At 39.4% G+C, this 25,935-nt stretch overlaps 1 protein-coding gene across 3 annotated transcripts; it reads left to right on the forward strand.

Annotated features, from left to right (window-relative positions):
* Window positions 1-1,659: 1,659 nt before the first annotated feature.
* On the forward strand, window positions 1,660-16,510 carry TM4SF18 (transmembrane 4 L six family member 18). 3 transcript variants are annotated; one of them, XM_022582729.2, is made up of 6 exons: window positions 1,664-2,764; window positions 2,856-3,049; window positions 5,745-5,834; window positions 11,540-11,682; window positions 15,368-15,548; window positions 16,316-16,510. In XM_022582729.2, exons 2-6 carry the CDS (start codon window positions 2,873-2,875, stop codon window positions 16,328-16,330), a joined length of 606 nt encoding a protein of 201 aa, XP_022438437.1. In that variant the 5' UTR covers window positions 1,664-2,764; window positions 2,856-2,872; the 3' UTR covers window positions 16,331-16,510. The 3 variants fall into 3 exon arrangements, with proteins under 3 accessions (XP_089767151.1, XP_022438437.1, XP_089767152.1); XM_089911025.1 differs by lacking the exon at window positions 16,316-16,510 and having other exon boundaries at window positions 1,660-2,764; window positions 15,368-16,288; XM_089911026.1 differs by lacking the exons at window positions 1,664-2,764; window positions 16,316-16,510 and having other exon boundaries at window positions 2,780-3,049; window positions 15,368-16,288.
* The last annotated feature ends 9,425 nt before the right edge of the window (window positions 16,511-25,935 follow it).

Raw genomic sequence — 25,935 nt, forward strand, 5'->3', positions numbered from 1 at the left:
TTGCCCCAAGTTCTCTACAGGGCTCACACCCTCTGCTTCCTTCAGCTCTTTGCTCATGTCACCTTCTCAGCAAGATCTTCCCTGACCACCCCATCAGAAATGACATCCCCAGCCCCATTCTCTGGCACTCTTGCTTGTCCTTCCTTGACTTATTTTAGCCACACTTACCACTACCTGATAAGTTATATGTGTTACTTATACATATTTTTTATTGTTAGTCTCCACTATGGTAGAATGTAAGCTGCATGAGGGCAAGGATTTTGGACTTTCTTGTTCACTGATCTCTCTTCCCAACCCTTAGAACAGTGCCTGACACATAGCAGGTACTCAATAAATATTCAACCAAAGACGTTGTTGCTCTCCCCATCATCCCCAAAGCTCTAGTAAATGTGATTTTAGGTTGCTTCTATGTCCCTGGGGGGAGGGGGTACGGAATCTAGTGACCAGACTTTGTTGATGCACTTTGCTAAAAACACTACAGGAAGAAAAAAAAATCACATCCATTAGGGGGTGCCACGAAACCTCTTTGGAACCCACCATAGTTTGACTACTAGTTTCTAGTTTGTTTTATTTGAATCCCAATGTGGCTCCAAGTAGCTCCATTTTTTAAAAAATATAAGTATAATACAATTTTAAAGTATTCATGTAAAAATAAATTTTTATTCTCTTGAATTAAAAGCAGTTATGTTATGGAGTGTTAATACTTTCTGGAGGATAATACAAATTAAATATAAATACTTCCGGGGCTTCCCTGGTGGCGAAGTGGTTGAGAATCTGCCTGCCAATGCAGGGGACACGGGTTCGAGCCCTGGTCTGGGAAGATCCCACATGCCGCGGAGCAACTAGGCCCGTGAGCCACAACTACTGAGCCTGCGCGTCTGGAGCCTGTGCTCCTCGACAAGAGAGGCCGCGACAGTGAGAGGCCCACGCACCGCGATGAAGAGTGGCCCCCGCTTGCCGCAACTAGAGAAAGCCCTCTCACAGAAACGAAGACCCAACACAGTCAAAATAAATAAGTAAATAAATAAATTTATTAAAAAAATACTTCTAGGGTTAAGATTTTCAGGGTTCATGATACAAAACTCTTTGGGTATTGAGAGGAATAAATAAGCAGACTTTACTTCTGATCTCTGTACCATTTTGACCATCATGTTCCTATAACTGCTTTTTTATTATTAATGACGGCTCCCATTTACTGCCTGCTCCTTCTCTATCACCTGATACTGTGTTTTGCACACATAATCCTGTTAACCCACACATTATCTTTGTGGGGAAGGTACTGTTTTTTAATCCCCCTTTCACAACTTAGGAAGTTGAGACCTGAGAAAGTCAAGTTAAGCAGGGTTCTGAGGTTGCCAGCAGAAAGTGGCAATGAGGTCAGGCAGCCCTTGAATCCTTTTGTTTTGTTTTGTTTCATTTTTGGCTGTGGCACGCAGCTTGTGGGATCTTAGTTCCCAACCAGGGACTGAACCCGGGCCCTCGGTAGTGAAATCACAGAGTCCTAACCACTGGAACGCTGGGGAATTCCCAACCCTTGAATTCTTTTTTTTTTTTTAATTAATTTTTATTGGAGTATAGTTGCTTTCCAACCCTTGAATTCTTTACACCACTGTCTACATTATCTTTAACATATTAGTGCCAAGATTCCTTCCCATAATCTCCTTATGTCATCAGAACTACAGGGATCTGTAGCTCTTTAAATTTAGGGCAATAACTTGGAAAGGAGTAGAGAGTGGACTTGAGGACACGGGGAGGGGGAAGCTGGGACAAAGTGAGAGAGTGGCATGGACTTATATACACTACCAAACGTAAAATAGATAGCTAGTGGGAAGCAGCCACATAGCACAGGGAGATCAGCTCGGTGCTTTGTGACCACCTAGAGGAGTGGGATACGGAGGGTGGGAGGGAGGGAGACGCAAGAGGGAAGAGATATGGGGATATATGTATACGTATAGCTGATTCACTTTGTTATAAAGCAGAAACTAACACACCATTGTAAAGCAATTATACTCCAATAAAGATGTTTAAAAAATAATAATAATTTGGAAGGGAGAATTCCTAAATTCACTTCAAACTTATTACTCATAAAGTCTTAATCAAATTACCCAAATTCTTTTACCTCTTTTTCCTAGGCAGTAAGAGATATGAATTTATTCCTGTTATTATTTTATTGCGAGGTAGAGATAATAGATGTGAACTCTTTAGAGGAAAGCAGTACCAGTCTTATAACAATAAACTCATCAACTGTGATGTCTTGTTTTCCTAACTCACCAGTCTTTCCCTTTCTTTGTCCTTTTTGTGCCCCCTGCAGTTTAAACAGTGCTTGGTGAATAGTGAGCATACAATAAAGAACACTGAATAAAAGACAGATACGTAAAGTCAGAATATTTGAGCAAAACGCACATCCGGTGCCAATATAAGATCCCTTGGTAGTTTTCTCTTTAACCCCCCTGTCCACTGTGGGGTGAAATTTGCCAGACTCCATTCCAGCCGCCCCCCTCCAACTTCCTTCAGCAAACATGCCCAGGATTCAGTCTTGAGTGCTCTAATCCAGAGGAAAATGACTTATTTTAAAAAGCAGTAAAAACACCACATTCCTTTGGCACAGGATGAAGACCAGCTCAGCTTTTCAGCCGTTGATCTTTGTCTATTGTTCTCCAAACAGTAAACCACTATTTCCACACCGACAGATTGCAGGCTGCAGTTCTGTCCGAGTCCTGGGCTCCTCATGAATATGAACTGAAGGGCTCTGACCCAGAAAGTGGTAGGTAATCTCTGGGAGGGGGCAGGGGGGGAGACAGGTAAGGAAGAAAAACAGGCTTGATGTAATTCTACACTCTTGAAATCTCCTGCAGGTTCTGAGCAGGGTAACATGGGGTCTTGGAAATGTGGAAGCTGCCTGAGTAGTCTGCTGATTCCTCTTGCACTTTGGAGTATAATTGTAAACATATTATTGTATTTCCCCAATGGGCAAGCTTCCTATGCATCCAGCAATAAACTCACCAACTACGTCTGGTATTTTGAAGGAATCTGTTTCTCAGGTATTATGGTAAGTGTGACTTTGGAGACTTGGGATTGCAGAAGGGGGAGTTTTTACTAAGCATGAACTTGTTCCTAGTGAAAATGATGAATCATGGAAAAATCATTCTTCTAATCCTTGGTTTGGGTTTGGAAGATGGATGGGGGTGAAAAGGCAAGTAGTCCATAAGGACTTGGAGGGTAGCTTTGTTTTCAGTAAGCTGCTTACTTATGTAGCTCCAGCAATGCAGGAAATTAGTCCTAATGAAAGTTGGTGGGACACTGGCCTATAGAAATATCATATCCTCGTGAAAGCTGTGTGTCCACTTATGCTATTTAATCTCCAGTGGCATTGCTCTTTCCTAGAAAGGATTTTCTGTCTGTACTCAGGATTTCTCTAGCTTGGAGTGGTATTAAGACAGTGGGAAAAGCAGAGATTTGAAGATTCAGACAAACTTGAGTTCCAGTCTAAGCTCTGTCATTTGTGTCATGAGACCTTAAAGCAAGTTACTCAATGTCTTTGGGTGGGTGTTGATGAAAACTAAATCAAAGTATCCACAGTAAGAATCCATGGATGTTTTTCTGACGACTTTGTGCTCTTTAAAAGCAAACTGAGAGTAAATCATGTTGGCAACTCAGAGGAAAAGAAGTTTTTCCTGATCATATCATTTCTAAAAAAAAAAAAAACACACTGTGTACTGTAAGCTTTCTATACCAACAAGAATGCAAAAAAAAAAAAAAGAAAATCCATTATAATCTATCTCTACATCTCTGTGGGTGTTTAATTATTATAATATTTGAATAAATATGTTGGAAAGCAGTTTCATTTATTTGTCATTTTGCACATTAAATTAATAAACTTTGAAATATGAATACACAGTGCTGCTGAAGGTGCTATGTGCTAGGTACATAATGACTGTTGGTGGTGGTACTATAAATAAATGCAAGCCTTTGGGAGACATTTTTCATATGATATATTAAGATCCATGAAAATGCTTATGTCTTTTGACTTGGTAATCCTAAACCTGAGCATACATTCTGAGGAAATAATCCAGAATAAGGAAAGAAATTTATACATAGATGTTTGTGGCAGCATTATTTATAATAGCAAAAAACTAGAAGCATCCTAGCATAGACATGGCAAAATAGATTATGGTCCATTCACTTTATAAAGGATGAAAATTGTAGTTATGAACATGTAGCAACATGGAAAGCACATGTTATTTTATATTAAGTGAAAAAAGATATAACAAAATTGTGAATACATTATGATTGAAATTATGTAAAATATACACATGTGGGAGTACATACTTAAAAACATGTGAGAGTAGTGGTATTTTGGGTAATTTTCCTCCATTATTCTTGAGCCCTCTGTATTGCAGCTATATTTTACAACAAAAAGGGAGAGAAGTTTCTCTTTAAACACGGGCTATGCCTGTGTTTCTCCTTTGGCACAGGACTCTAGGATCTAGGTCTAATTATTTCTAACAATATTGTAATGAGGCTAGTTACTGCACCTGGTTTATTGTGGCTTATCTTGTCATTGTTTCTCTCAATATATAATTGTAATAAGTGGAAGATTTGCAAGACATTACTAAAGTTAAACCAGAATCTCTTTAAAATTGTGTTAATTAATGGTGTTGAAAGGAGGAGAATGTAAGACTGTTTGCTTATATTCCATGTAAAATTTAAAACTGTAAAAAGAACCTATTCTCTAGTTTTCACTGTCTAGGAATTCTTGAAAAATATTCTTTCAAGATCAAATCCTTTTTGGAGAAAGGAGAGGAATATAGATAAATAATTAAATGGATAGATAAATAAATGATGGCTGAAGGAATTTGGAAACTGGAAATATTCACTACAAGGAGTAAAATAACAATGAACTCAACTACAAGATTCAGTACTGAACAGTAGAAGGAAAGGATAGGTGGAGAATTTGCCAGAAGCAATTCACAGTCCATACCTGCCCAAACCAAGGACTATAATCTTGGGTTGACCAAAAAGATAGTTCCGGTTTTTCTGTACCTGAACGAACTTTTTGGCCAACCCAATAGTAAAGAAATCCATGTTCTTTCCGGAACTTGAGCCCTTTCTCTAAGATACCAAGAAAGGGAAGTAGAATACACTGAATTCTCCCAGTTTGTTGGCTTCATACAGACAAAACCCACTGGAAAATCTGAATCTAAGATGATCTGAATACTCGGGGAAATTGATTTTACTTTATTTTGGATTAAGAGATTTAGTTTCAGAGTAACCATACCTTTCACCTGGATTCCCAGAGGGCAGTAAATAGAAAGAGGATGGCAAATGGCAAAGTCTGGTGAATGGTTTTCCTTTGTCCTCCACAACTGAGTCAGTGAGAAGTGCGTGCTTGCTGCAGAGGGTGCTATTCTCATGTCCATACCATTTGCCCCTCCTTAATCATTAGCTCTTGATAACTGATAACTATGATAACAGCTAACATTTATCAATCACATGTTATGAATCAAGCACACTATTCAAAATTTTACGTACAATAGCTCATAACACCCCCAAGAGGTGAGATCTCAGCACCATTTTGTAGGAAAGGACTCTGGAGTGCATACAGTTATTAAGTGGCAGAACTGGGATTTGAACCCAGAGCTACCTGATCCCAGAGTCTATGCTCTGAAACACTGTGCTCTGATTATGAGCATGAATGCAAACTAGTATTCCATTTCTGATATCTTTTCTCTTCCCTACTATAGATGCTTATAGTAGCAGCAATTCTTCTTGTACTGGAGAATGATAACAACTATAAATGTTGCCAGAGTGAAAACTGCAGCAAAAAATACATGGTAAGAACAATAGCGTTTTGAGGATGGTTGAGTGTGCTCTGGCTTTCTTTCCTCTCACTTGGGGACATGAAAATATTGACACTATTGTACCCTCTCCATCATCCTTTCAGTTCAGAGCCCAAGAGTCTCCTCCAAATATTATCTATTTTGTCTACCGTTTTCCTCCACTTTTGTTCTACTGATATTCTTCTAGCAATTCAATATTTAAAGATACATGAAATTAGAAAATAAGATTACCTTTTCCTAACTGGGTTTCTGTGAGTCTATTTTTTCCCTTATCAACTTTATTGAAGACTAATTTACATATAATAAATGCCATCCATTAAAAGTGTAAAATTCCATGAGTTTTGACAGTTAACTCTGCCCATGAAACTAGCATCATAGTCAAGATATGGAACATTTTCATCACCCCCAAAAGATAATCGTTGATCTCTTTTTGTCATTATAGATTAGTTTGTATTTTATATAAATAGAATCATACAGTATTGGTCTTCTGTATCTGGCTTCTTTCACACAGCATTAGATTTATCTCAGAGTTGGGTATATATGATGTACATTTTTAAAGCTAGAACTTTAAAGATAATTAAAATAGAGTCAAGAGAGAACAATACAGCCACATTTTCTAAGCCTATGCTCAACACACAGGCACTGGGTTCCTGTATTTCCACCATCATCCACCTCCCCCTCCTCCTGTCATCATCATTTATTCATATTTGCAGAGCACTTCATAGTTTGTTCACATTTACCCAATGAATTATATCATTGCTACTCCTGTTTTATAGATGAGTCACCTGTGACTCAAAGAGAATATGATTCATTAACTAGGAGGAGCTTTGCCAGAGGTCTGGGAGGCATTCTTTGCAGCAGTGGTTCCACATGTTGTCTGCACATTGCAATGATCTGGGAGCTTGGCCTTAGAATCCCACCCCCAGAGACTCTGACTTAGTTGGTCCGAGGTGCAATTACATTTAAATATGTGGCCAAGATGGTGTGGCTTACTTTATTTGACTGTTGCTTTTGGAAGATTAAATTCGTTGTTTAATTCACCATTGTGCCCCTAGTGGGGAAGAATTAGAAGACCAAAATACTCTCCTTCTGTGTGTGTGTGTGTGTGTGTGTGTGTGTGTGTGTGTGTGTGAGTCTACTTTCTTAACCAGTTGAATCAAACATCCCCCAGTAACTGTTGGTATTATACTACAGAAAAGCTTTCAAAATGGTCTAGGTGAAGCAATGGATTCAGGTAAATTTTAACCTATGTACTCAGGGAATTTCTAGAAAAGAAATGTTTGTACCGTTAAGTATCTAATAAAAATCCATGTGTTCAATTTGCCTTAGCTCATTATTAGCATCTCCAGCACAAATGGATGCTAGAAATAGCGTAGAGTCTGGACACTGTCATAGTCAACATTGGATGAGATGACTGGCATCTCAGTGGAAAGAGCAGGAGGAAGGGAGAGAAGATTTCCTGGATTTTCTGCTTGGTTCTTTCAAAGTATGCTCTAGGATAGGGGTCCTAACTGATATGCCCCCAGATGCCAAATAGCTGATGGCAGTGAAATATGTAGACATTAGAGCAAATTTTCTATTTAAGGAAGAGAGGGAGCTGCTACTCAGGTCCAGCCAATTGCTACCACTACAATATTGGGCAATAATTCTCAATTTTCAATAGGAAGTAGAAATATGGAGTTTTAAGTAAAACTTCACAACTATAAAATGTTGGCAATTAATTTTCATTTAAACTAAATAAAACACATCTTGCAGGCCAGATTTGAGTCTGCACCAGTTTGTAACTTCTGAAGCTCTGGAATGGAAATTTAGGTCATCTAAGATTCATTTTGTAGAGGAGAAAAAAAGTTTCCTCCACCCTCTTTGGGTCCCTGGTTGGGTCTGAAAATTAATCTGATGACAGGTTAACATGAGAAAAGCATAAAAATTTTATTGAATTTTTACATGTACATGTGTGATTTCACAAGAGAATGAAGACCCTGAAGATGTGACTAGAGCAGGAAGCATCTAAACTTTTTAGATAAAGAAATAAGAACTTTGTGAAGAATTGACAAGACAGATTTGGGTTAGGGATAGAAAAAGGTGAAGAAGTAACTAGGAAAATAAGGTTTAGTTAAACAACATTTATTTATACAGAGTTCTTGGCCCCAAATTTTAGTCTCTGGTAATAAGAATGTCTTCCTTCCTCCAGGTGCAGGGAGGGTATCTTTCACCTGGGCGTTTTATGGCCTGTTTCAGGGAAGAAGGGTGAGAAGGCCAGGGAGGTTAGAGTGAACTACCCGCTTCTGCCATTTCCACAAACTCCTTCGGCTTAAGATATTAATATGCCAAGGTGCCATGTTTTGGAGCAGCACGACCTGAACCCCATTCCTTTGTGGTGTTGCATCTTCTGCCAACATTCTGTGGGTTGTTATCACTGGAAAACAAATACTGGCCAAATAAGGGCACTTGAAATAATAGATAATATTTTGATTATGCTTTTCACTTTTCAAATAATTTTTATATGCATTGTATCCTTTAATTTTTGAAACAGCCCTATTATGTGGGCACTGTAACCATCTACATCATCCACGTTTTACGGACAATGACACTGTGACTCAGAGAGATTCTTATTCCCACTTTATTTTGAGGCTTACTTCGATTGTGCAATTGTATCCACTCATTAGATTGTAATTTATACATGTATACATACATATATATATATTATGCTATGGTTGTAAATTCACCAAATGGAGAAATTCTTCACTGATCTTTCCAGCAAACTGCTTAAGGCCATTTGGTAAATAAGGAGCTCAATCTTTTGAAAACGTCCTTCTTCCTTTTTCAAAGATGACATTAGCGAATAGGTAAATATTTTTTACAAAGTATAACTAACAGAAATCTACTGTAAAAAAAAACTATTTATCTCATCCCATGACAAGGCAAAACTCTATTAACAATCAATATGAAAACATAACTTGAAAGAGCTTTCCATCATATGTGAAGTTGCCAATGAGATTACTAGTATCAAATAGGAAAAAAGCATAATTGTTCTTTCCTTCTTTGTGTTTTTAAAATACTTTTTTTCTGATTTTCCATAATGGTCATGTACTGATGTTACATTTATAAAATAACTCCAAGCAAAGAAATATAATTTGATATAAACTTTGTTCCAAAACTTGCAGGGTTTTGTTCTTTTTCTGGTCTCAGCTTTTGAATTTATCAACTGGCCACTGCATGTTTCTGTTTGGCCATCCTACTCTCACTCGAAATCGACATTTTTTAAACTAAATTAAATTTTCTCCCAAACAATACTGCTTTTCTTGGCATCCCTATTTCTGTCTCCTTTTCACTCAAGTCCCAAACTCTGGAATTTTTTTCAGCCCATCTCCAGCTACTCATTTCCTCCTCAATGTCTTTTTGTCCAGTGTGTGTCTTTGTTGCCACAACTTGACGTTTTCTCCACATGGAATTCTTATCTGGGGGCTCTCTCACTTCTGGCTGGTGTGCCACCACTGCCGGAGTAATTTTCCAAAATCATTTATTGGTTCATGTCACTTCCTTGCTCAAAAATTAATTCCATGGCTTGTTAGAAAAAGAGCTATTCCAGGTCTAAGGCAGCATAAATTCAAACTGATCTTGGGACATCTTGTGCCAGGAAGCAAGAAAGTGTTCAAAGAATGATGGAGGTATGCTGAAGGGTACAGGAATTGACCTGAAGGGATGTTCCTTGTTCAAGGATGTTCAAGGGTTCCCTTGAACCATTTGAGCATCGAAAGGAATAATAACAATTATGAGTTATAACATAATGAATTAGAAAATCCATGCGTCCACAATATTACAGAAAGAGAGGGGCAGAGGAGAGAAACGGGAAATAGAAGTTCTTCTGTACAGAAAAATGATAACTTACAAATGCAGGAGAAATGAAAAATTAGAGAAGCAGTACATTACAACCGCTTCTTGTGATAATCGGTGATCAGTGAACATGAGGGTCATCAGTAGATGCTAAATCCACCTGTTGACATGTCTTTAGGGAACAAGATATGACACAGTCTCAAAGTATTACCTCACAAATGCCTTCCTAATAGCAAAGTAGAAAATGGACATTTATAGATCTGAAGGACACCACTTTAACCAAGAGATCAAATTTAGCATCATCAGTAGCAGTGAGAGGCCCATAATGTACCCACGCCAATCACATGTTCTTTTTTTTTTTTTTTTTTTTGCGGTACACGGGCCTCTCACTGTTGTGGCCTCTCCGGTTGCAGAGCACAGGCTCCGGACGCACAGGCTCAGCGGCCATGGCTCACGGGCCCAGCCGCTCCACGGCATGTGGGATCCTCCCGGACTGGGGCACGAACCCATGTCCCCTGCATCAGCAGGCGGACTCTCAACCACTGCGCCACCAGGGAAGCCCCACATGTTCTCGTCAAAGTGTTTAATCCAAGTCCAATGTGAGGAAACAATCAGAAAAGCCCTGAATGTGGGACTTTCTACAAGACAACTGGCTGGGATTCTTTAAAAACAATTTAATATCCTGAAAGAAAAAAGGCAGCAAGACTAGTGTAGACTAAAGGAAACCAAAGAGATGTAAACTTGTGCCTAAACCTTCATTGGATCCTGTACAAAAAAGGAATAACAATTGGAGAATAATAGAATATCTTTATTCTTGGGACATAAGTGCTGGTGCGTTTAGGGGTGAGATATCCCAATGTCTGCAACCTACTTTCAAATGGTTAAGCGACAAAAATGTAAATAAATATATGTGTTTGTCGATGTACATATACATACCGAGAGAGAGGGAGAGAGAGCAAGCAAAAATGGTAGCAGTCACAAAAGTTGAGTCTAAGAAAAAGGTACTATACTTTCAACTTTTTTGTAGATTTGAAAAAAAATTTTAATCAAAGGCTGTGGGAGGAAAATCCACTTACTCTGAAGGATGAAGTCCAGTCTCCTTGATCCAGCATCCAAGGCCACCTTCTGCCTGGATCTCCCAAGTTACACTCATGTTATAAGCGATATAAGGGCTGGATTGTGTCTTACCAGCCCTGCTTTCTCAGTTTTAGCACCATGCCAAGCTTCTCCCCTCTACGCATCTGTAGGAATCCCTTTTAGATCAGATCAATCTACTTAGTCTCACAACTTAGCTTGTATGGATCTGGCAGTGAACATTGCTCATTCTTTCTACTCAAATGAAAATACCCACCTCCCCTTCAATCCCATGCTCACTTGAGTATAAACATGACAATCTAGGCTAACACACGATATTTCCCCACATATTCCTGTGTGCGAACATATTCAAATATCATCTTCATAAGAGAAAAACAAGGATCATAGCTTTTGATTCTTAGACAACCCACCCTACCTAGAAAATAACATGTCTTCAATAAAGAAGTATAGATTGATTGACCACATCCTTTCATTGCATTTATGTATGAGTTGATCATTATTTCGATATCAAAGCTCCAGAAAAAAAGGGGAGAAATTTAGTAAATTAACTAATTTTCTCTATGGAATGCCAAAGAAAAAAATCATTTAAAAACTTATTTTTAAGATCAAGTGGGTTTGGATTAAATGTTTCCTTTTTTTCTGTGGACATTTGTTATTACACAGGCTGCAGTAGGCTTGGATGACTAGGGGAAGTTACCTATCTGATCACTTATTCACAATATCCCCTTGTCTCATTCTATGGCACTAACCTCCTTCTATGTTTAATTTAGACACTGCTGTCGATGATCTTTTCTGCCCTTGGAATTGCTTTCTCTGGATACTGCCTGGTCATATCTGCTCTGGGCCTTCTTCAGGGCCCTTACTGCCGCACCCTTGATGGCTGGGAGTATGCCTTTGAAGGCACTGCAGGACGGTAAGGAATAATTCCCTGATTTCGGAGGAGGTCTGAAAGTCAGAAACACCTGGCTGAATGCCCATACTCATTTTCCATGATCACTTAGCGGTTCTGTGTCTACCTTAGTCCAAAATGTTCCTAATAGTTTACTAACGTCCAGACCAATTTGTTCCTACACTGAACTCTGTTTAGATCTTTTTTTCTCCAGTCTTTTAATGTCACATGCATTCACTATTTTAAGGCTGTCGTGGACATTTCCGAATGAAAGGCATGTTTCTGCCGTACAGCAGAACAGGGCTTCATCGTTATTGGGGTCTGGTAATTGCTGGAGCTTGGGGCTTGGGTGGTTCTGGGAAGTCAGTCTTGTTTTGTGGCCAGGCTGGACATGGAGTCTGTTACAGATGTGAAAGGGCTTGGCTGGGAGTGAATCACAGGGCCGTTGGATGGTGCTATCCGGAGCTATACCATTAGGGGCCACACGGAGGTAGAACCAGGCAAGGTGGGCAGCCAAGTGAGATCCAGGGACATGAGTAGGTGCAGGAGTTTGTGGAAGGAGCCAAGAGCTTATGGAGCATGTACTGAACAAGAGTCCTAGGGGTAGCCTTGCTCCGAAGGCTGGTAGTTCAGTCAAGCGTTGAGGGACCCAGTCCTGGATCACAGAATGCCTCACACTGGCATTGTGCTGGCTCATGGCCCTACCAGCTCGGGAGGGAGCAGGGCCCAGACAGAGATACAAGAAGATCTACTCAATCTCTCCCTGTCTTGTACTGCACAGACAATTCCAATGGAATAAAATGAGGGAGTGTCGGTACCATTCCCTGGGGAAGTTACACTTTCTTCTCAAATCCCCATGGCTGGCTCTATTGTTCAAAGCCCACATCCATTTGGAGTTTTACCTGCTCACCTCAGCCTGCACAGCACAACTGCTTCTGTGCCCATAGCTGCCTTTATTCTAAAGTGTCCACGAGGTACCCCATGCTGTGAGCAGAGCTCTCCCTCAGGTCAGGAGAACCTAGAAAATTACTTCAGGTCTTTCTGAACACTTGGAGGAGACACTCCTTTGGGATTGAAAGGGCTCAGGAAAGGGGACCCTAATGTAGAAAGTCCCACTGGGTACAAAGAGTCGTTCTTTATGCCACCAGCCCCTGAACTTTTCCCCACCTCCAAAACAAGTAAGCCTCCAATTTCAATGCAGGAATCTCAGGCTGCCCACATGCCTCTTCATTCCTCCTTTAAAGTTGCCCTACATATTTGTATTCACCTGATTCCAGCTCTGTAAAAGTGTTTAGAGGTGAAAAATTGGAGGCCACGAAGGGAAGCTAAGTTTCTGGGCCCCTAAAGAAGTTTCCAAGGCTTGGTGAATGCAAGGTGGAACAGCTGTTAATGTTGAACAAATCAGCTGAAAATTGCCCAAATCACCTCTTCATGTGTACATTTATTCAACAAATATTTATTAAGCGCCTACTATGTCCCTGCCTTGGATTAGGTGCTAGACAGTCAAAGATAAATTACACAGGTTCACTTCCCTCTAGAAACTCACACAGATTTGACAGAACGTTCTGCTGAGATGGAAGCCTTAGAATGAACATTGCCCTTAGAGCACAGAGCTTCAGTGCTTGTAGATCTGGGTTGAAGTCTCCCGTCTCCTACTTACAAACTGTATGGCCTTAGACAAATACCTGGATATCTCTGAGCCTCTGTAAACTGGAGATAATAATCATTCCTACCTCACAGAACTGAAAATTAAACAGAAGTAAAGCACAGCTTAGATTTAATAAATTCTCGACATGCCAGATTTTATTATTAAAATCATTACTTTGCATAGCCTTCTATATCACATGATGGTCTTCCATCTGCCAAGTTGACAGCAAGTTCAGCCATTAAGTTCAGCCACTGGCATGGTGACCAGCGAGGATCCTGCATCAGTTTCATTCAACTAGCATTTGTTGATCTTTGCAATGCCCCAGGCACTGCCTTAGGCCTTAGACATGGCCATTTAGAGATGCATAAATCACAACAGAGTTCTCACAGTACACCCTGTAGTGAGGAACTAGATATACAGATATAGCTATAGATAGAATTATAACATAACGAAGTACGTGTTTTGTTAGAACGGTGTATAGAAATTGTGGAGAGAATGAGTATCAGGGCAAATTTCTCTATTCCTTCCAGACCCTGATAGTGAATTTATGACTCATTCCGTTGATACAAGAAGAATAAATAGGACCGTATCCTAGGAGAAAAAGAGAAATCCTGCAAGGCATCTTGCTTTAAAGTGTTGGATGATCTGTGCAGAGTATATACTGGGAACAGTCTAGAGTAAGGATCTGAGACTGAGTTAGGAGTAGGAGGGTGTATGAAGTGGGTCTAAGGAAATGATAACAGGAAATTACATCTGTATTGTGCTTTATAGGTTCCAAAGCATTTTTACATACGTCTCATCAAATATTCACAATAACCCTAGGGTTAGATATTTTATACCCATTGCCCAGATCAAAGAGGTAAAATCCCTGGCCCCAGATCCTACAGATCCAGGAGTTCTGACTCCATATTCAGTGCTGTTTACCCCTTGAGACCTAAGGTCCATTAACAATACCAAGAAATTCTCAGAGTGCCTCTGAATGTCCCAGAGCATAGAGAATAAGAAATAAAGAAAGGGAGGAAAGAGAGAGTTAAGGACCACTTGGCTGGCACCAAGGTTGCTTGAATTGCTGTTTTGAAAAAAGACATCTTGCTATCAACAAGATATTTACAAACAGCTCTGCCCTGTAACTGGGCTTGATTGTTTTTGTGGGGGGGATTTTTTTTTTTTTTTTTTTTGAGGAGACCAGTTTTTAATTTCCATTTAGTTCACCAAAGAGAGTGTCACTCTTGGAGAAATGCTAATGGCCATAGCTGACCTGGAAGTGGGCAAAAGACAGGATAATTCAGCATGGTTTTAAGACTATCTTAAACGCGGAGGTGGTTTAATTCTGAAAATCCTGTGCTACGCTAGACTGATTAAACCATTCAGTCTTTTGCTTTTCCACCTCATACTCTCAATCTTTTTAAGAGCTGCAGAACACACAGTGGACCCCAGACCAGCAGCATCAACATCACCTGGGAACATAGAAACACAAAGTCTCCACCCCATCCAGACCTTCTGAATCTGAAACTCTAGGCTGGGACCCAGCAATCTGCATTTTCACAAGCTTTCCAGATAATCTTGATGTATGCTCAAATTTGAGAACCATTGTTCTAAAAGGCTTTGGGACAGAGTCTAAGAATAATAGCATCATCTCTCTTTGCTCTTTTACCACCTGTGTGATTTTATATCCAGTGCTAGCTCAGCCCTGTCCCTGATAGCCTAGGCTAACTTTGGACTCCTAGGAAATGGGCAATCTCTACCTCTCTTGGTATTGACATGTGAGGCCTTTCATTGCTGTTGAACTCTTCAGTATGCATCTTGCCTCCTAAGTGAATTAGAATTGTCTGAGGCAGGCACCATGTTCATAATAAGCATAGCCCTGTGCTGTGCATACTATGTGTTCAATTGTGTATCTGAATAATTTTATATATTCATTCACATTTAATAATATTGTTTTTAAATCATATATCAGTATCTTAATTTCCCAAACATATGAAAACTTGTAGCCTTCTTCCTTGGACCAAGTCTTTAGGCTTGGCCACGCATCATGTTGACCATTTCCTTCCTCTCTCTCAGTTTCCTTACAGATTCTAGCGTATGGATTCAGTGCCTGGAACCAGCACATGTAGTGGAGTGGAACATCATCTTATTTTCTATTCTCATAGCTCTCAGTGGTCTTCAAGTGATTGTCTGCCTCATCAGAGTAGTCATTCAGTTGTCCAAGATACTGTGTGGAACTTATTCAGTCATCATTCAGGTAACAGAACTCCACTGGCACCTGTACCTCCTCCATTTTACCCCCACTGTCCAGGACTCAATGGATCTTGTTGGAAGGATTTTAGAATTCCATCATTTTCTTTCCATTCCTACTGCCCTCATGTTTACTCAACCTCTAATACCTCAATTTTTTCTAATATTCCGATGTGTCTGTTGGCTTATCTAAATGGATTGAATCGATGGAATAACTATAAAATCACATTCCATGTTGTATGGTGAAAACACCACAGGTGTTTTAAATGAGCAATGTTTCTATGTAGAAATAACTCAAAGCTCAAAGAAATCTTACCATTTATTGAGAATGTCCCTGTTCGTAAAATAGTCGAAGGCTCACAACCTAATCCCAGTGATATAATTTCTCTTTTGAATGCTGCTACATTCAAATAATCCTTTTTTATATTGAGTCATTAGTGAGTGGTTTTGAAGAAGAGAAATATGTCTTTATCCTATTGAAACTACTTCTGCTTCATCTGCTAAAATATTAACATTAATTTAATTATGGTGGGAACTGCTAAACCTATCCAGCAAGTCCAGAGTAAAGAGAAATCACGAATGAGACATCTTATACCTTGCTTAACAACATATAATGTATAATACCTTTCCTAGTAGTTTCAAGTAGATATTTTCCTATTCTATCATGTTTTGCATATAAACTATAAGTTTAAGTTGCTACTTGGATTATGGATTATTAATCAAGTCAAGTTTACTCACTTTGTTTCTCTTTCTTTCTTTTTTTTTTTTTTATAGCCTGGAATCATTTGAATAAGAACAAGAATGTTTTTCTTTATCAAGATATGGTCATCTACCTTGTGTCTATTGTTTGGACTTGAGGGCCATATTCAGATGATGGCTTTTTTCTCCAGTTGGTATTTATTGTCCTCACTGGAAGTGCCTTCCATTTAGAATTTTTTTCTAAAGCTATATGTGTCAGGATCTTCAGAAATGTTCATACCCTTTGATCAAATAAATCCAATTTCTATACCTATCCTATGAAAATAAATAAGAATATGAGATAAAACTTTATGCAACTACATATATTTGAAAATTATTTAATATTCTGGAAAATTAGAAATACCCAGAAAGTCTAACTTTAGGGGAAAGATTAAATAAAACATGATACTTTGGTTGTAATATTATGTAAAATGATGATTTAAAGATTATGAGTAGTACTATGTGAAAAAGCAGATTACAAATTTATGTTTACAGTATAAGCGTAACTATCCAAAACAAACAAAACAAAACCAAATAACCAAAATACAGGATAAAAACTAAATCTAGATGGATTTACACAAAAATGTCAGCTGTGGTTGATTTGGGTCATAGGTGACCCTTCCTACTTGTCTATATTTTCCAAGTTTTCTTTATTATGTTTTACTATTAAAATACTTTTTTTAAAAAAACATATTTTTACTATTAAAAGGTTTGCTATTTTTCCAACTTTTAAAGGAATACACTTTTTCCAAATGTTTTCCAACCTTGACTATCTGTAAACATCACAGAATAACACTTCAATCAATGTTCAGTGGGGAAAGCAGTGAGATAGATAAGCCACAAAATGTTGTACGCAAATTTATATAATCTAATTGAGCTCTTGGCATTATTTTTTTTTATTTTTTTTAACATCTTTATTGGAGTATAATTGCTTTACAATGGTGTGTTAGTTTCTGCTCTATAACAAAGTGAATCAGTTATACATATACATACGTTCCCATATCTCTTCCCTCTTGCAAATCCCTCCCTCCCACCCTCCCTATCCCACCCCTCTAGGTGGTCACAAACCACCAAGCTGATCTCCCTGTGCTAATTGACATTATTTTTTTACTCCTGGTGGTGAGTATGATGAGCTACAAGAAGTAGACTTGAAATGAATGAGCAGTTGAGGACATGCTCAGTGGGTTATAGAAAGTGACCACTGACCAGTTGATACCTGTTTCATGGAGAGTTACCACTAAATATTTATTTAAAAAAATGTTTAAAGTAAAACATTTATGAACTTTCTACTTATACTTGGCATGACCTTCTGGAGGACAGCTGTCATGTTTTATATTTTTCCATCATCCGTAGGGCCTAGCCCAAAGCAGACATAGGAGACACTCAATGTTGGACATTCATGCCAGGCTCTTCTGCTCCTCATGGCTGCTCTGCTGAGTACCTGTCTCCATCATGGACCCATTGGGCCTTAACACTTCCACCACTTCCCCATTGTCCTCCTCCATGGACACTGTCAACATTGCTCTACCAACGCCTGCCTGGCAGTTGTAGCCAGTAGTCTGGAGAATGCCTCTCTCCTTGGTGCCTGCTCAACCTATAGCCTCCTTTAAGATAGCTGCCCTGTTCACAGCCTTTGCTGAAGTGAGCATCTTGAAAGCAAGCCATGTTGGATACCACATGACCCCCATGACCTGGACTTAGCTGACAGAACTGGGACCGGCACCCAAGCCATAGGCAGCCTATTGTCACTCTAGTGGCCAATGATTTAGCCTAAAGTGAAACACTGTCCAAACGAGATTGGTGGTTATTCTTGCTTGAAAATTTGAATTATGAAACCAAAAATGAAGCCACGCAGACATTGCTGCCAGGAAAACAAAGGATGAGGAAGAAAGCCAGCCAGAGAGTATCTGATTACTCTATCAAGTCCACAAGCTTGTCATATGCAGCATCCTCTTTCTCCAAAAGGCTCCTCAGTCCTCTTGTAAATGAACTTCTGGCAGGTCAGCCCCACCAGTTTGTCACTAAGACTGTCTCCATTGTGTTTAGATTCATTATGGTACCATACATTGAGTGGACCATGAACAGATGTCAGCTGAATGACTCTACCACAGAACTGGAAACAATGTCTAACAACAGGGGCACAGTCAAATTCAGTACAGTATATCTATCAGTAAATCAAATATTAACACAGCCACCCAAATTTTGTATTTAAAGAGTATATGCTGATGATGCAATTTTAAGTAAAAACTGTATATAAATCTTTGTGCACAGTGTGAACCCAAATTTTAAAATAAGCATACAATTACATGTAGACGTGTATAAACGTTCAGATACGTAGAAAAATGACTGGAAAATACCTAAATGTTAATAATTATCACCAAATGATGAGACTATGAGTTATATTTCTTGTCTTTACATTGTTCTATATTTTCGAATTTTCCTTGCATTACTTGAAGAATTAGAAAAAAAATGTAATTTAAAAAGCAAGTATCCTCTAATCCTTTCTGTAAAATCCATTTGAGGACCTTAAAATAGGAAAGAACTGGACATGAAGCTATGTGTGTGATAGCCCTTTTCCTTACCTTTTTTAGAAGATACTCTTTCCATTTTTTAAGTCTCATATTGAATATTGCCAACTAATCCTAATTAAGAATGATTTCCATTTTGTTCATTTATGCTCCTATATTTATTATCTCTCTCTTATTTTCCTTGCTTCTTTCTCATTGTACTTTTCCTGACTTCTTTTTTTGTTGTTGTTAGTTTCTGATTTATAACAAAGTGAATCAGTTATACATATACATATGTTCCCATATCTCTTCCCTCTTGCGTCTCCCTCCCTCCCACCCTCCCTATCCCACCCCTCCAGGCGGTCACAAAGCACCGAGCCGATATCCCTGTGCCACGCGGCTGCTTCCCACTAGCTATCTACCTTACGTTTGGTAGTGTGTATATGTCCATGACTCTCTCTCACTCTGTGACTTCTTAAATTGAAAGCCTAGCTTATTAATTTTTAACCTTTCTTCTTTTCTTAAAATAAGCATTTACGACTATAGTGGTTCCCTTTTACCTGCTGGAGATACGGTCCAAGGCTCCCATTGAATGCCTGAAACCACCAGTAGTACTGAACCCTATACATACTATTTTTTTCCTATACCTATAAAACTATGATAAAGTTTAATTTACAAATTAGGCACAGTAAGAGAATAACAACCATACTTAATAATAAAATAGAACAATTATAACAATATATTGTAATAAAAGTTTGTGAATATGATCTCTCAAAATATCTTATTGTTCTGTACACACCCTTCTGCTGCTGCTGCTTATGATAACATGAAATAATAAAATGTCATGATGCAATGAGATGAATGATGAAGGGATTGTGATGTAGAGGTAGGCTACTATTGACCTTCTGACCCTATGTCAGAAGAAGGATCATCTGCTCCCGGTTCTCATGGATCATTGGGCCATGACGATATTGATGATGATTGGCTGTCAGGAGTGGACGATGTCAACGGCTGGGGATCCCAGGCAGGACAGAGCAGGTCAGCATAAGATTTCATCACACTGCTCAGAAGGCATGCAATGTAAAACTTATTTAATTGAATCCTGAATTTTCCACTTAATATTTTCCATTTAATATTTTCAGACCTCAGTTGAAATCACAGAAGATGAAACCACAGACAAGGTGGGGACTAGTCTATGCATTTTTCTTTAAGTACTGCTTTGGCTGCATCTCACAAGTTTTGAAATGTTGTATTTAACTTCTTATCCAGTTATGAATATTTTCTACTTTTCTTTATGATTTATTTTTCAAGCTATGAATGTGCTTTAAAATTCCCAAATATATGAGTTTTTTAAAATTTTTTTAGATTTCCACTTTATATGTATTTTGATCACAGAATATGGTATATATGATTCGGATACTATGAACATTTTTAAGACTTGTTTCATGGCCAATATTTATAAGTGTTCTATGTACTTACAAATTATGTTTTCTTCAAATATTGGGTGTAGGATTCTACATGTGTCCATTACTTCAAGCTGTTAATTTTGTTGTTCATATGTTCAGTATCTTTTCTTTTTGGTTGTTTGCTTGATCTAGGGTTTCATGAGGATTAAATGATTATATTTATGTACACTAACTTATAATATCTATCTATTATATATGTATGTTTACATAACATATAATATACATTTATATATTTTATATATATAAAGCAGTGTTTGGCATGGATAAGATATATAAGTGGCCTAAACATAGTGGTTTAAAATGTACTCTGGAGTCAGATTGCTCAGATTCACATCTGGGCTCTGACTGATTAGCTGGTTGACCCTGGTCAAGTTTACTTAACCTCTCTGTGCCTCAGCTTCTGAATCTGTAAAACAAGAATAATAATAGAGTTGCTGTGGAGATTAAGTGAATTAGTACATATAAAGCTCTTAGAACCATGGTGACTTAAATCTGAATCCAAGTGCAGCTGGGGCAGATTTGAAATGGCTGGACTTGGAAATGCCACAAATACCTCAGAAGGGAAAGAGGGTGGAAGAAAGTCACAGGGTCAGAGGGACAGCACAGGCTCAGGAATCTGGGGAGAGAACACAGGCAAAGGTAAGGGGTTGCTAGGCTAGATAGAGTGAAGGAGAAACCAGCACTTCCTTTTATCACACGCTCCGAGACTGTGAACATAATCGCCATCATACTCAGGTTCCTAAAACCCCTGCCTCTGGTCAATACACTTCCATCCCACTGAAAAGCTACAAGGAATAGAGGCAATTCTAGGTTACTGTTATGAAAAACACTACGTATATTCAGAAAGACTCCTGCCAGTTCTCCTTCCTGCTTTGTGAGATGAAAATGGGAATTAGGGATAAGATTCCAGTACTTGCAGGAAACCAAGGCAAGGAGTCACGCTTGAGGGTGCGTAATGGGGCAGGTGTGGAGGATTCGCAAACCTGTTCACTCAAGTAAGAGCCAATCCATGCCTGACCCAAGGAACACAAGCAATACAAGTTAAATGATTTTTCAGGGTTAACATAAAAACACACACATGCATGCAAGTACGCACACGTGCACACACACACACTTCCAATTTCATTCCCGCCTAAAATCACATTAAATTTACAATAAAGTGTTTTGGTTTTTTAAAGACATAAACTAACAAATATGGGGAAATTAGGGGAGGAGACAACAGCAATAAAAGTTTGGAAGCTACAAAGCATATTGATGATATGTAACTGACAAAAACAACTCAAGAAACATGAAAATCCCAAGTTATCACTGGAGGAAACTGAGAAAACCTGATTTACACCTTGGAATCTTCAAAAGACTCCCAAATGGATAACACCAGATTCCTCTGGAACTGGGAGTAAAGGAAGACCTCTAAAATGAGAGGGATTGGGTGCATCCCTGTATCCCCTCTCCTCTCCATGCCACCGGGAAGGGGCAGACATCTGAAAGTTTATTCTCTGGAAAAGGTAAAATAGAGGGTCTCTGAATTTGAGAGACCCAGATTCACCAAAGATAGGTCTACTACACCAGAACCAAAGAGATTAAGTGACTGGTATATCCTGAACGATGAATGCTAAGGCACACCCACCTCCAATCCCTCTTAACCCACTCAGCTCTCAGAATGCTAGCAGCCAGAATTTTACTTTCCAACTTGGAGCCTCTTTCTAAGGAGTCTGACCAGTGCAAGAGGAAAAATGTAGATTCTTACTGTGGTAGGCTGAATTATACCCCTCCCCAAAGGCCCATGTCCTAATCCTTACGCCTGTGAATATGTTACCTCGAAATGGACTTTGCTGGTGTGATTAAATTAAGAATATTAAAATGGGGAGATTATCCTGGATTATGCAGATGCATCCATTGTAGTCACAAGGGAGGCAAGAATATCAGATTCAGAGAGAAGATGTAAGAACAGAAATGGAAATCGGAGAGAAGAGGAGCTGCTACAGTGGTGGCTTTGAGGATGGAGTGAGGGCATCAATCAAGGAATGCAGGCAGCCTGTAGAAGCTGAAAGAGTCAAGGACATGGATTCTTATCTAGAGCTCCCTGAAAGAATCCGGGACTGCTGAAATCTTGATTTTAGTCCAGCGCCACTGATTTCGGACTTCTGCTCTCCAAAACTCTAAGACAGGAAATTTGTGTTTTATGTCTCTAAGTTTGTGGTTATTTGTCACAGTAGCAATAGGAAACTATTATAAATAATTTGAAATTCCTCAATGATATTTAAATTCCTCAATAAATGGCTCACCCAGCTCACCACGCAGCAGTGAAGTTCAGAGCCAATAAGCCCTACACACACACACACACACACACACACACACACACACACACACACATTCAATTCCAATCAGCTCTTTCTTCCATTCATTGCCATCACCAGCTAGACAGGGATCCCCAGATGCCTGATGAAAGCCTCCTACAGGGAAGTTAGAGACCAAAACAAATTTAAATAAAGACCAATTTGGAGGAAACCAACTTGGAGAAAAGAAAGCTTAAAATATATATATATATAATTCATTCCTCAGAAAGATAAGAGAAGATTCTGTGTTCATGAAAAAAGAAGAGAATGCTATTTAAAAAGGAACATTCAAGGCTTCCCTGGTGGCGCAGTGGTTGAGAGTCCGCCTGCCGATGCAGGGGACACGGGTTCGTGCCCCGGTCCGGGAAGATCCCACATGCTGCGGAGCGGCTAGGCCTGTGAGCCATGGCCGCTGAGCCTGCACGTCCGGAGCCTGTGCTCCGCAACGGGAGAGGCCACAACAGTGAGAGGCCCCCATACCGCAAAAAATAAATAAATAAATAAAAATAATAAAAAGGAACATTCATAGAACAAAAGAAGAACTCTTGGGAATTAAAAAGATAGCATAAACAAAAAAGTCAGTAGAAGATTTGGAAAATGAAGTCAAGGTGTTACTCAGACACTAGAGCAGAGAGAGTAAGATTTTTTTTTTAATGGTGCTAAAACTGAGAAAAATAAAGAACCTGTCAGTCTGAGGAGTCCAATACTAAATAACAGGAATTTCTATAACAGAGAAAATGGAGGACAGAAATCATTATAATTCAAGAAAATTTCATGAAACTGAAGAGCATGAGAATCCAGATGGGAAGCTTATACCAAATGATGTTTAAAAACCTCCAGCTGAAAGAGGGTCATCTATGTGCTTCCAGAGAAAAAAGAACAGGTCACATATAAAGTATAGGGAATCGTATATTGGCTTTAAGCTTCCGAACAGCTAAATTGGACAAAGACTATGGAGCAATGCCTTTTAAATTCTGAAGGAAATTATTTCTATGATACATGATACTTTCTCATGAGTCAGTTCTCAAAAAAATCCCCCTTCCAAGAAGCTTCTGGAAAATGCACTCCACCAATGAAAGAATTCTTCTTCCTTCAAGAAGAGGAAGAAATAGAATTCAGGAAACAGAACGTAGAACACAGGAGAGAGGTTAGCGGAATCCACGGAAAGAAGGGAAGACTGTTCCAGAGCAACACCTGTTCGCCAGGTGTAGAGCAACCAGCTCACTGGAGCAGTGTGACTTGACAGACAGAAATGCCCAGGGCGGTCTTCAGCAAGGGCCCTGCGGCCAACGTACCATCCTTTGAATGTCAGGACAGCAAGCCTGGCTGCGATGTTTATCTGTATTTGGTTTGGCTTAACCATGTGCTGAAGCTGTTCCTGCCCTCCTTTCTGTTCTCCACTGTTTGGATCTCCTAAGGGCACTCACTTCACTCCTGAGAGCTGGAGGGGGGCCATGGAGCCAGACTGTGACCTGGAGACTTTCAGCTTATCTTCTCCCAGGAACATTCATCCAAGAGTGGCACAGTCGCCTCTCTGAATACAAACTGGTTTATGCTCACTATTATTTTTTCTTCAAAAATAAACAACAGGGGGGACTTGACAGTCCAGTGGTTAAGACTTCGCCTTCCAATGCAGGGGGTGTGGGTTCAATCCCTGGTCAGGGAGCTAAGATCCCACAAGGCTTGTGGCCAAAAAACCAAAACATAAAACAGAAGCAATACTGTAACAAATTCAATAAAGATTTTAAAAATGGTCCACATCAAAAAAATATCTTTACAAAAAATAAATAAACAACAGGGACTTCCCTGATGGTCCAGTGGTTAAGACTTCCTCTTCTAATGCAGGGGCTGCAGGTTCGATCCCTGGTTGGGGAGCGAAGATCCCACATGCCTTGCGACCACAAATCCAAAACATAAAACAGAAGTAATATTGTAACAAATTCAATAAAGACTTTAAAAATGGTCCACATCAAAAAAAATCTTTAAAAAATTTTTTTAAAAACCAGCATATTTTTTAGGGATAGATACCCAGGTAAAATCTTTAAATGATACAGAATAAAATAATTTACTTTCCAGGGGATGAGCTGTGTTCACCAAGGTAGATTCTAGTGTCACCCTGGCGGTTGGTTCCTGGATCTTTAACAATCAGTCGTGGATTTCACACAAAATGTTTTATTGAAAGTCTTAGGAAATTCAAGCTCAAGAAAACCCCCAAGCACAGCAACCCAGAGACTCACATTAATATTGAGGTCTTTATCTCATTCTCCAAAATTTGTCAGCCAGTTTCTGTGTAACCCAGATCTGGTCCTGCAGTTTCCTCCGTGTGGCTTCGGATGTTTGAGCTCTGGTGGTGGTAAAGTTCATAACTTGTCACTCTAGGCACTAAGGTTAATATATCTGAGCAATGCTAAAAATGTTTAGAGAAATTTATTTTTATCTGTAGACCATCTTGGGGGCAAGCAACTTCTGGACTCCCCCTCCACCCTTTTACCTTCAACAAGACTCTGGTTCTCTACTTGCTGAACCACTGCATCTAATGTAGGGATACAGCAGAAGGCACTGAATGGAAGTTGGAGCTCCATTAGGCTGGGAGCTGAGGATTCCTTTGTAGATGAAGAACACAGAACCCTGCTGATTGAGTACCACTGAGCTCTCTTGGCATCAGGACATGAGGCCTCAAGGATCCTAAAGTTATTACTGACAGACCAGAAAAAAGGCCCTAGAAATAAGCCTGGGAAATGAGCAAGATGTGGGATTCTCTGCCTCGGGGAACAGGATGAGGTACACTGGCTGACCCTGCAGCCCTAGGGAATCCATCAGGTCTACCATGGTAGGAATCTCTAGAAGTACAGATGCTGCCTGTCATCGAGGGGTCTTTCATCAGCCTCTCTGAACTGGAAAATGAGGTTCCTTTTGGTGTTCTTGGATATGACAGAGCAAGTTTCTGCTCTGCTTCTGAGCTCTGGGCTTCCTCTTCACCTACTCTAGCAGAGGCAGATAGACCCAGCCCTGAGAGTAAGGGCAGAGAGATTGACAGGAAACACTTGCAAGAATCCTAGAGGCAGTTCCTGGTGTCTTGGGTCAGCTTCTGCAATACCATAAAAAACCCTAAGGATGAGTTCTTTTGGACCGGATGTCTAAGAAGATAGCCAGGGGGAAGGACTGAGACAGACTGAAAGAGTCTAGGGGCCCAGATGAGGTTAACTGTCACTACTTATAGGTTTTTGGAGTTCAGTGATCAGAAATAGGGTTTGATCCCTTATTTTAATGAATGATGAGTAAATAATACTAAACTCATCTAGTGAAAGTATGTCTGGGGATTAAGATATGTATTCAATCTCAAAGCA

The sequence above is a fragment of the Delphinapterus leucas genome, chromosome 4 (genome assembly GCF_059928025.1).
Source record: "Delphinapterus leucas isolate spDelLeu-1000000601 "Yukka" chromosome 4, BTC_Dleu_Yukka2, whole genome shotgun sequence".
Taxonomy (NCBI): domain Eukaryota; kingdom Metazoa; phylum Chordata; class Mammalia; order Artiodactyla; family Monodontidae; genus Delphinapterus; species Delphinapterus leucas.

What these genes read in the sequence shown, in the direction of transcription:
- TM4SF18 (XM_089911025.1), top strand. Translation starts at nt 2,873, where the DNA reads ATGGGGTCTTGGAAATGTGGAAGCTGCCTGAGTAGTCTGCTGATTCCT. An exon ending in TCTGTTTCTCAGGTATTATG is followed by an intron (nt 3,050 to 5,744) that starts GTAAGTGTGACT and finishes TCCCTACTATAG; the next exon opens with ATGCTTATAGTAGCAGCAAT. An exon ending in ACTGCAGCAAAAAATACATG is followed by an intron (nt 5,835 to 11,539) that starts GTAAGAACAATA and finishes TGTTTAATTTAG; the next exon opens with ACACTGCTGTCGATGATCTT.